Source organism: Nelumbo nucifera, chromosome 7, assembly GCF_055504915.1.
Source record: "Nelumbo nucifera cultivar China Antique chromosome 7, China Antique-T2T, whole genome shotgun sequence".
Lineage (NCBI taxonomy): Eukaryota > Viridiplantae > Streptophyta > Magnoliopsida > Proteales > Nelumbonaceae > Nelumbo > Nelumbo nucifera.
Window position 1 is genome coordinate 54083451 of NC_142655.1, and position 12099 is coordinate 54095549.

General features: G+C 38.0%; 1 protein-coding gene across 15 annotated transcripts in view; it reads right to left on the reverse strand.

Annotated features, from left to right (window-relative positions):
* LOC104611010 (Translation elongation factor EF1A/initiation factor IF2gamma family protein) overlaps positions 1-12099 on the reverse strand; it is a 92974-nt gene that overhangs the window by 52402 nt on the left and 28473 nt on the right. For 6 of the 15 annotated variants that reach the window (XM_088891246.1, XM_010277912.3, XM_010277913.3 and 3 more), the window contains 3 exons: positions 2301-2459; positions 1930-2154; positions 1570-1647 (listed from right to left, as the gene is read on the reverse strand). In XM_088891246.1, coding sequence (XP_088747372.1) covers positions 1570-1647; positions 1930-2154; positions 2301-2459 — 462 coding nt within the window. The remainder of the gene's footprint in view (positions 1-1569; positions 1648-1929; positions 2155-2300; positions 2460-12099) is intronic. The other 9 variants (XM_088891248.1, XM_088891249.1, XM_088891247.1 and 6 more) reach the window with 3 other exon arrangements.

A 12099-nucleotide genomic window follows, 5' to 3' on the forward strand; every position in this document is an offset into this window, starting at 1 on the left:
GAGAGCAAGGGAGGGGCACAATCTCTTAACCCTCCCCAAATCAAAAACTCATTTTACAATATTGCCCAAAACAAAAAGAGAAACAAATGCAGTTAGTGCATATTGATAAAAAAACGCAGTTAGTGCTATAAAATAGAACTCCCCTTTTCAGTAAGTTGTCTCTAGTCAAACATTTGTTAAGAGAGGCTGTCCACATAAGAAAAGCAACCTTCTTTTGAAGCAATTGTGCACCAAACACTCTTCCAAGGAAAATCTCTCCCTCCTCTCCACCTGCTTACTATTAAAGGCTTTAACCGAAAAACTACCATCCTTGCACCATCTCCAATCTCTTTTATCAATTTACCCTAATTTACCCCGTATAAAGCTATACAGATTATGTAACATGTCAGCCAATTGCTCTACTGTGCAATCATTTAAGTTCCTCCTGAAAGTAAGAGATCAAACTGCTGTCCCATTTTGAAGCATCAACCAGTCTGCCACCAAAGTTCCTTGTTAACAGCTAAATCAAAAAGCCCAGGATATAAATCTTTCAACCTAACTTCATACCAGAGCTTCCCTGTTAGCATAAGAACCATACATAAAAGCACAAGGAGAAAATCTAAAAGCACTAACAGGATATAATCTTCTTTGAGCATGAGAAGAACCATACTTCAAAATGGGACAGCTTCCTTATCCCATTTTGAAAATCAACTTTCCCCCTTTAGATAGATACTTAGTCTTCCACCCTGAAAGCCTTTTTTCCACCCTTTCAATGACTGGATTCCAAACTGATTTTGCAATGCTCTTCTCTATTAGTGAAAGCCCTAAGTATCTTGTGGGTAATTTACAAAAATTACAGCCAACAAATCAGCATTCACACCCTCACCAACAGCAAACAATTCACTCTTAAAAAAGTTGATTTTCATACCTGAGATGGCCTCAAACCATTTTAAGATGAAACTCAGATTCAAAACTTTGTCTGAAATTGAATCTGCCTTACAGAAGAAGAGAGTGACACCCGCAAACTGTAAAAGAGGGATGCTCCTCTCCTCACACATCCCGAAACCCTCAATCAAGCCCAGCTACCCCGCTCTCTTGACCATCTTGCTGAGAGCTTCCATGATGAAGATAAAAAGGAGGGAAGGAAGAGGATCCCCTTGCCTGATCCCTCTCAAACTAAAAAATCTTCCATGCAAGCAACCATTAAAAATAATTGAGAAACTCAAATTTGAGATACAAACTTTTATATGGTTCCTCAATTGGTTCCAAAATTCATCCTTTTGAGCATATAGTCCAAAAAAGACCAGCTGACATGGCCGTATCCACAAAAACTCCATCCAAAATATGCCTCCCTTCAACAAGGCTTTTCATTTTAGAAGACAACACCTAAGCAATAATTTTTACACACTTCCAACAAGGCTAATAGGACAAAAATCCTTCACATTTGCAGCATAATAAGTTAATAACATTACTGAATGTCAAAATAAAAAAAAAGAGCAACTACATATCATTGGTTTATACAACAACCACAGAATAGTTCCAACATGTTAGCACTTATCAAAAAAAAAGTTCTAACATGTTAGCAGATACCTTTTGAAACCTTCCTGGAAGAATTCTTCCCTTCAGAAACCAAATCATCTGGAGAGGGTCTATCAAACTTGAATGGGTCTGTTTTCAATAACATGAATGTTTAGAACTATGTGTGGCAATCATGGAACTTGACAGTAACAAACATGAATAAAAAAATGTTTCAAATAGTTGACCATAGTATAAGAAATTAAATTTGAATTTCAAAATTCAAATACAGAAAAACATAATAATTGGTGTACAGAAATCTCAATTATGCCTTGCATGAATGTTTCTTTACTTTTTAATCAGCACCCAATAAATGATAGAGAACAAATAAATTTTATCCTTCTGGAGTCACATCCTTTTTTAGATTATGCAGACCTATGTTGATATGGTAATTGCAATAAGGAGACTTAAATGCTTTATGGAAATCAGAAAAATGGCATTGGATATTTCCAGTCCTGTGGAAGTTATTGGCCTCTTTCCTCACAAAATCATCACTTTCTTGCTGAAAGATAATGGCCATTTTGGGCGTCCGACGAGGCAATGATGCAAAAAGAGACTTGGCCATTATGGATGCTCCAGAATCTTTGCACATGTCATCAACTGCATGAAAGAACTCTATTCTATAAAGGGGCAAGAAATGTAAAATAAGGTTGGATAAATACCAACTCATATCACAGAATTCCTTAACCATTATAGGATATAGAAACTGGCATAATGCTTCTATTAACACCTTAATACTAACATACCTGTTTTCTTACTGCCAGTGCTGCTAACATTAACTGGTGGATTCCGAAAAACCCCACAAATGTCACAGACAGGCATACTTTCATCATTATCATATGTGCAAATGGAGCAACGCCAAATACCAGGCTTGGCAATTGCCTGCCTTACCTCAAGCATTCCTCCTGTTAGAAGAAGTGAAGTGAGAGTAAACAAATATGTGGAAATGACATATTTGTGCAGCAAATAGTAAGAGCAGATAGGATCCTGCTCACATCACCATATCAACAAATTCAGTTAACCACCAGTACAGAAAAGACCATTACCAGTGCTGCTCCCAGTGATCCTGATGTAGAACCTTTAGTCTTGAAATTTTCTAAATTTTATGTACTTCTATATTTTTGGACTGTAGGGGTATTTTGGTCATTTTAGCATGTCTGTGGAGTCCATGCAATAGTTTTATTTATGCGAATATTGGAGTTTATTTTCTACTGGTGTTTAGAGCTGTCAATAGGTCGGATCTGGTTCGGGACAGGGTGTACCAATCCCATTCCAATTACTAATCAGGACAATAAGCAGGACCCAGAACCAGACAGTCCGAACGATTTATTAATCAGGACAACCGAGTCTGACCCAATTATACTTGGCGCCTATAATTACCAATGATAATAACAATTTAGAACTTCATTTTGAGAATAAAAACCTTAATAAAACTGAAACTAAAACACTAAACTGTTTATACGTTGATAAAATGTGTTTTTAACCATAATTATCTTTTTGATCAATATTTTAACCATAATTGTCTTATGTACTGTTTATGAAATTTACTCTTTTAGACATAAAATATAACAAAATTACAAAAAAAACCCAAGATATCTTTTTATATTATTAACTATAATTAGTTTGGGTCTGAATTGATTCAGAACAACAAGAACCAGTCCCAACCCAATTATTAATTGGGTCTGAATCAGTTGGGAACAGCAAGACCATTTCCATCTCCATCGCCAATACTTCCGTACGTGTGTAACACAAATGATAAAATCTTCTCTCATCTATGGGGTTTTTGTATTCCCAATGGCTAGCAATTAGTTGTACATTGAGTGACCTCGCCTATGATCTTCTTCGAGTATAAGAAGAATCATACTTAACCTTTATAGAAGATATATGAAATTATGAGCATAAAATGTGAATGTGCCAATGTTTTAAAAGTGCAAGGGGCAATTTGCACCCAAGGCCCAAGGTGCAAGTTGAGGCACGCACCTTTTTGAAGCAAGGCGCAAAAATACAAAAAAAAAATCCAAAAAAACATCAAAAATGCAAAAATAAAAATAGTAAACATTATATTAATAAAAAATATAAACTTAAATTAAAAAAAATGTGTTAACAAACCTATTGTCTAAAATCAAAATACATAAGCATAACATGTAAAGCATATTTAAATGAAATTTTAAAAACAATCAAACATATAGAACATATTCAAGCATGTAAAACCCTCAATCTCTTTTTCTCCTTAATTGCATTACTTAAAATAGCTTTTTTTTTTGTAAAATGGTGGTCTTCCTAGTGTTTTTCCACTAGGTTGCTGCTGTATTGTATCTTCTCTCATAAATAAAATTTTACTTACCTTTCAAAAAAAAAAAACAAAGCTAATGCAATTACATTTTGCATTCTTGATTCTACAAGCCGTCGTTGTACCAAGCCCCTCGAGGCAAGCCCAAACAAGTCCATGTTAGGGTCCTAAAATGTTAATACCTACGCAAAAAAAAATGATTTTATATTTTTAATTGCCTTTTAAGAAAATATTTTATTAGGACGAATGAATGAACAACATTCGCAAATAGGGGGTGAAGCGCAAGGCACTTGGGCTTGGGCTGAAGCACAAAAAAATTAAAAAAAAAAAAAAAAGTGCATGCCTAAGCTGAAGTGCAAGGTGCACCAAGTGCATGCCTTTTGAAAGTGTTGCGCTTGGGATCTAGGCAAGACGAATGCCTTAAAATGCTCCTTGCTTGAGCGCCCCAAGTGCACCTTTTAAATCACTAGTATGTGCATTTAGACGCTATTCATATACACATTTTTCCCAATACATATATTTTATTGTTAATAAATAAAAAAGTAAATTTTATTAAAAAAATACAATGAGGTGACAAGATATCACCCACAAAATTTCAAAGCCGAATACCTACACCCCAAGATCCTCCAATTCCAAATCCTTTTAATACAGATTTTTCTTCCCCAAATTTTACAAACACAACAAGACTCACTGCCAAAAGCCAAGGCACTTCCAAATCCAGCAAACCCCCCAAAGATCCCCAAACCAACAAATACCCTAACAACTTTCACCATTCAGGCCTCACCTAAGAAGCTTTCATCGTTCAAAGGGTATCTATTTTCCAACTCCTGGAACATTTTTCTTGCAAATTCTTCCCCTCCTTTAACAAATAACCCTAATAACTTGCTTACTTGGACTTCAATTTCTACTATTTTTTCCAAGTCCATATTTCCTTCTATTTTTCTTACTCAATCCAAGACCTCATTTTTCTCCTCTCCTTTTGTCTCTTTTTCCAAGTCCATATTTCCCACCCCTTTCTTCAACAAGTCCAAGCTAAGATTGTTTCTTGCGCTGTTATGAGAATTCGGCCTATCCTTCACCCCTTTTCTTTTGTAATACCTCTTATACTTACTGCAAGGACCAACCCCAAAGAGCCCTTCAAGTGATGAAAGACCATGTGACATGAACTAATTGACCACCATTTGAACCTCTGGGTTTCTTCAAGTCTACCAACAAAGCATCATCATTTCTGATTTTTTCAACCAAACTTGCAACTCTTTTCCTCACTAAATCCGTCCCCAGTTTTCCAATGGTGACATTGGAAAACAAATCACCACCCACCTTATCATTGCCATGGGGGCTTACAATATCCTTGGAGGATTCACACCCCTCTTTTTCCGCAAGCTGTAATTTCCTCCCCACTTCAAAATCAGACAAAAATAGCACCTTCTGATAAGAATTAAACTCCTTACCAAAATATACTTTTTGTTTGAAATGCCATCATCATCCATGCCTTATTGCCTTATCCCAACCATATGGGGTCAGCTACATGAATCCTGTTTCACCAATCCGTTCTATTTAAAACCACATCCACTATTAAATTGCTTAAATCATTTCTTACTACTTCTACCCATGAACTTTTTGGTTTACCCCTAGCTCTTCTAGCCCCCTCCACTTGTGACAAATCACTTCTTCTAACTAGATCTGTTGGTGGTCTTCTATGCACATGACCAAACCATCTTAACCTACTCTCTCTCATTTTATTACTTACCGGAGCTACTCAGTTTCTACAAATGGCTTCATTCCCGATCCTATCCTTTGTCCTTTATAATTTTTCTACTCATCCATCTTAGTATTCACATTTTTGCCTCATTTTCTAAACATGTTGTTTATTGACTTCCCAACACTCTACTCCGTACAACATAGCTGGCCTTACAACTGTTTTATAGAATTCTCCTTTTAATCCAAGTGGTATTCTCCAATCACACAAAGGTCCAGATGCACCCCGCCATTTTGCTCAACCTGCTCTAGTTCTTTGGGTTACATCCTCCTCAATCTCTCCTTTGTTATGAATTATTGAACCAAAGTATCGGAAATGGTCACATTGAGTTATCTCTTGGTCTCCAATCCTAAGTGTATCCTGATTTTCACTCCTATTATTACTAAACTAGGCATGACCACTTGTACCAAGTATGGGCTAGTATTCTGACATACTTTTTTACTCATGTATGCTTACTCATATATTATTTTACTCATGCATGCTTATCATTTTTGTTTAACACCCAGTTTTTATTATTTAATTTAAGAGATTAAATTAAATTTTATTTTTATAGAGATGAGAAACGGTTATTTAGTTATTTTTTATTTAACTACCCTTACTTTTGAAAGAATGGTTTGACACGTGGCTAAGCTTGAAGCCTCCTAATTGAAAGTTGAGCTAACCACCCTCAACTGTTTTAGAGTGATTTGAATTCTATTTAAAAATGAGAGCAAACCACTTATGAAATGATATTTCCTAAATTAATAGGAAGCCACGTGTCTGATCAGGGGGGCTCTAGTCTGACCACATTGCTTTAATATAACCTATAGGGCATTTGTCCATAAGCTTAATTTTGCATTTACTCTTTCATTAGTTTCATCAATTAAAAAAAGGTCATCCACAAACAACATGCACCCTAGTACTTCTTCTTGAATATGTTTAGTCAATTAATCTATGATCAGTGCAAATAGATAAGGGCTAAGTGTTGAACCTTGTTGAAGACCCATCGTAATTGTAAAATCTAAAGTCTCCCACTAGTGTTGTAACATTGGTTGTTACCCCCTCATACATATCCTTAATTACGTTTGTATACCTATTTTGAGCCCCTTTCTTTTCCAAGACCCACCATATTATCTCTTTAGGAACTCTATCATAAGCCTTTTCTAGATCAATGAACACCATATGAAGATCTTTCTTCTTCTCTCTGAACTTTTATATCAATCATTTCAAAAGAAATATCACTTCCATGGTTGATCTCCCTGTCATAAAGTCAAATTGATTCTCTGATACACTTGTTTCAAGTCATAATATTTGTTCAATTATTCTCTCCCAAAGTATAGTGACGCTCAGGAGTTTAATCCTTCAATAGTTATTACAACTTTGCATATCACCTTTGTATATAGTGATTTTTTTTGGATCAGTAATAAAAAAACTTTATTAATGATGTGAAGCTTTTTTTTTATGAATTTAATGATGTGAAGCTTTGTGAAACTTTAATTACAAAGGGGGGAGGTAAAATGTCTTAACTCCCCACCACCATAATACATTGGAAGAAAGTTAAAAATTAGCCCATAACATAGATTCCCTATTCATTCCTTGCTTGGCTAACCCATCTGCAAATGAGTTAGCAGTCCTCTTCACCCATCTGTATGGCATTACAATGTCCCTACTCAGCCATTTGAATTTTTTCTTTTCATTGTTATAACTCCACAAACTAATGTCTTCTTCCTTTAGCCATCAAATCACCACCTCCGAGTCACCTTCAAGAATCAAACATCTAATGTTCAGATCACTTGCTCTTTGGATACCTTCCAGGGCTGCAAGAATCTCTGCCCTAAGAGAGTCTCCTTCTCCAATTAGGCTTGAAAACATGACAGTAATAACCCCATCCTCATTCCTGAACACTCCCCCAATCCCAGAAGGCCCTGGATTCCTTAAGCTACCACTATCAAAATTCAGTTTTATGAATCCATAGGGAGGAGGGGACCAAGAAGGGCTAAGAGTTCTCTTATATAGGGCAAAGGTAGCTATCTCTTTCCAATTTCTTACCAACTCAGCCACAGAATAACCTAATAACAGTTCCATAGGGCAAAGGTAGCTTCCACTCTACTGACGGATTAAATTGCTCCCACCACTCTCTGATTTTCTCAATGAAACCCGGATGGATCAACCACATGTTTTCAAACCTGAAAGGGGCAAGTCCATTACCTCTCATTTCCTCCTTACACATCACTATAGGCCAGTGGTCTGAAGTAAGTCTAGGAAGTTCCCTAGATGTTAGGTTACCCCAATGCTCCTCCCAATCTGTAGAGAACAAGAACCTGTCCAGCTTAGAGCATATTGGACTTGATTGAAGGTTAGACCAGGTGAAGATATTATTTAGGAGTGGAGATTCTTTAAGCTCAAAAGTATCCACAAACTGATTGAATTTTCTCATACTTGTTGTCACTCTCTGTCTAGGGTTGTTGGTTTCCTCTGTGAATCTCACTACATTAAAATCCCCTCCCACACACCAAGGTTCATCCCAAAGGCCCCTAATATCAATCAATTATTCCCACAATTTCTTTCACTGCCTATAGTCGTTGGGGCCATACACATTTGTTAGTACCCATTCAAAACCATCTTCCACCTGCCTAAATTTCAAAGAAACAGAATGATCACCTATTAATTCCTCCACTCCTATTAGCACATCTTCTTTCCATAAAGTTGCAATCCCACCTGAGGACCCCCATGAAAGAGAAGCCGCCCACTTTATCCCCCTAGCTCTCCAAACACTTCTTGCCCATTTGCAATTTAAATCCATTCTATTGGACTCCTAAATTAACACCACATCTGGATTAAACTTCTTAATCACCTCTTTAATTGTTACTCTCTTCCTAGCACTACCCAACCCCCTCACGTTCCAAGTTAGGATTCACATTTTAACTTTGTTAGAGCAACCCTAGCACCACCAAAATCTATTAAATCCCTTTCCTTTGTCCCCTTTCACCCCAAACTTCTTATCCCCCTCAATATCTCTTTTTAATCTATCAACTTCACTCAATTTTCTTTTCTTAATCTTACTATCCTCCTTTTTTTGTAGAAAGGCTTTTAAATCATTTGGATTCTTCAGTTTATGCCCTAGCTTTCCCACAAATTCTGCTACTGAATCTTCCCTACTAGTTTCCCCTTTTTCTAATGTTCCACACTTTCCTCTCCTAATCCTCTCCTCATTCCTTACCACATTCACTCCACCAGGAGCCCTTTCTGCCCCATTTGTAACCTCCCTCTACAATTCATTCCTCTCCACTTCACCCATTATTCTCTCAATGATTCCTCAGATCCTTTTATCCTTGCATGTTTTCCCCTCCATTTCCTCCCCTTCCTTCTCCCCTTGTATCCTCACAATGGCTTTCTGTCCATGGGCCTCTGACTCTTGGTTGAGAAGGGAATCTGGAACAAGGGACACAAAACACTCGTCAGTAGCAAAAACTAAATTGACAAAGTTGACAAAGTTACCTAAATTCGACTAAGGGTTGTGAGAAAGGGGAAAATAAGGATAGTTGGTTGTCAATCCCTATAAAGAGCAATTGGAGCTTTCTGTCTCCTCGGTTTGGGGGGAACTATGTCCGGTCAATTGGTCTACACAAAGACCTTTTCCCTTACCAGATTGTTTACCTCTCTGTGGTGTACCCTTGTTTAGTTATGGGTTAACTTGAGCTATCTCCTCAGCTTCTTGCATGGCACTAAAACTTGGTAAAGGCTTGTCCATTTTTGGGCTTTGGGCTGCCCTATTAGAGATTTTTGTTTCGTTCACCTGAACCCCCAAGTTCTCCTTTTGTACTCCCACCGTATCTCCAAGAAAAAGATGCTCCAAATTTAATGCCTCCCTGTTTTGAGCTTCGTGAAGTCCTCCCTCTTCCGAAATATCTAAACTCGCGGTCTCTTCTGAACACTCCTCAAAATCACTCTCAGAACTGCAATTTATCCACCCTTGGTCTTTCTCTTCCCTTTCTTCTATTTTGTTTCTAATGTAGCACGGACTTAGGCGATCAACTACATTGCACGCCTGCTCTTCCCAATTCGGTCGATGGACCCAGCTTAGCGAACGATTTCCTCTTTCTATTTTCCTTTTTTGTAACTCACTAAGTTCGGCCGAACCTTTCCTAGAAGATGATAGACGAGAGTTCTCGTCTACTAACTCTCTTTCCCTTTCCCACCCCACGTGGTGACTTATGTTTTCACGCGGTCCACTATTGGCTACATGTGGTCCATTTGTTGGCTTAACCGCTCTTCCAACCGATTCAGATAAAGCAACTCTGTTGAGACCCGCCAAACCGTTTCCCCTTCTGGCCACGTCATCATAGGAAAGGCCATCTAAAGATCTTCATTCACTCTTCCACGCATTGCAGGCTCCTCAGCCATTCCCTGGGAGCCACGTGTGTTCCATCCTGCAACCTCACCTTCACCTCCTACCTCTGTTCATCTTCCCCAGTGCGACGCCTCAACTTCTGAGGCCAGCCATACTTTGTACCAGGCACCATCTGAGAGTATTTCAAATGAATGAGGCAGGTTGTCCGGCTTGATTCCTGCAACTTTAAGTTCTACAGCACACAGGCTCCTCTGGTTTAACTCCAACAGAACACTGCCTAGAGCTCTGACGACTTTTCCTAAGGTCGGTTTGTTCCAGAGATTAAAGAGAAGCCCTAATAGCTTGATGAGGATACTGCCGTCTTTTGGCTCTACTTCATTGCACATTGGGACCCAGTTTTGAATCTGAATCAGTCCTCCATCTATTTGGACTGTATTGAAGCTCAGCTTCACATCGCCAATATCAAGAATGGCTTTCTTCTCGGCAAACGACAATAAAACAACATCACCTTCTAAACTCAGTCTTTCCACAACTGCATCTAGGATTTTCGTCCAATCCCTTACCGCCCTATCTGCCGTTAATACCATCTTATGCTCCCATTTGCCTCTCCCTTCTTCAAGTGCTATTTTTTGGTTTTCATTTGAACTTGCTACCAAGATTTCTTGACAAAAGGGGCTTTGCCCCTTGCTAGGCTCTGGAGTACAATGGTTCGTTGGAATACTCTCAAGCGAATTTTTATCAGATTCTTCTGCAACCTTCCTCTCGATTTCCAAGAGAAAGGCCTGAAGATTATTGGCGAAGGAAGCCCATCCTTGCCCCTTCTGTCCTTCCGATATACAAATCATTTGCTTTTTGTTAAGGCCAAAGTGTTCTGTTACCATGATAAATCATCCTCTCCAATTCCTTCTCAGTACTGTTTCAAATCTTTTCCCACAACATACTACTGAGTTTTTCCAACCTTCTTCCCTAATAGTGTTAATTGTTCCATCGACAAAGCCTTTCAACCAGTAACATGCTTCCTCTGGTAGAAAGATCATTGCCCTACTACCTTCTCTGATTTTCAAATAAGCCTTACTTTTTGTCCATCCCTGCTCAAGTAAGAAATTTTTTGCTTCAATAACCATCTCCAATCACCACTTCCCCGTCGGCCAGAAATTTCTCTCGTCTTGTTCCATCTCCCTCATCTTACTGTTCTTGCTTCAATCCAAGTTGTAGGAAACTAGGAATGTTGTATTAAGATCCATCAGTGATGTACACCATCCAATTGGCATGACAGGATCCAACCGAAGCAATTCAGAAGGTTGTCATTGGCATCTTACTTAGAACTCTAACTCTAGATTGGAATCACACCTAACAATCAAAGGATTCAGACCTCCTAAGTCCACACTATAAATTTCTTGTATATAGTGAATTAATTACAACAATATTTTGTCACAATACCATCATGAGACACTTTATTGCATTGAAGCTTTTTGTTTGAAATGTCTACATGAAAACTAAAAGGCTTATTTAGAAATGAGGTACAATATTTTTCTTGAAGTGATTATGGGGAAGCTAATCAATTCTTGTGAATTGTGATGCACAGAACTCTGTTAATAGAACATTTAGATTTTAGAATCAATAGGAATTAACTAATCTGAAGGGTTATATCTGATTAAGAGAGAAGGGAATAGGCAACCTTGCAGTACAAAAAGCTGGTCCAGGTTGGGCTTAGTGTTTTAAAAGTAAAAGCACAACCAAAGCACCAGGGGTTCCTAGATCCCAGGGTGGGAGGCAAAAGGTAAAATGCAAGCTAAGCAAAATGAGACAACAGTGCAACACTTAACAAAATAAACAAAAAGAAGAAAAAAGAAAAAAATTAATGTATAACAATATCCGAATAAGTGGGATTAAGACTGAGCTGAGTTGAGTTATGAATTTTTTATGAGTAATAGTATAATTTTATTAATTCAGAAACCAATTTAGAGTTGTAACTTCATACAACATCCCACGGAGAGGCACGAGCTGCAGTCCCACCTAGAAGCTTACAAGTAATCTAGGAATAAATTACATAAATCACAGCTGAGCCCAAAACAATCTTCCCTATTTACCCCTTGCTTGGCTAACACACCAGCCAAGCATCCGCTGATCTCCCCACCCACCGTATAGAAACCAACATGTTCCTTG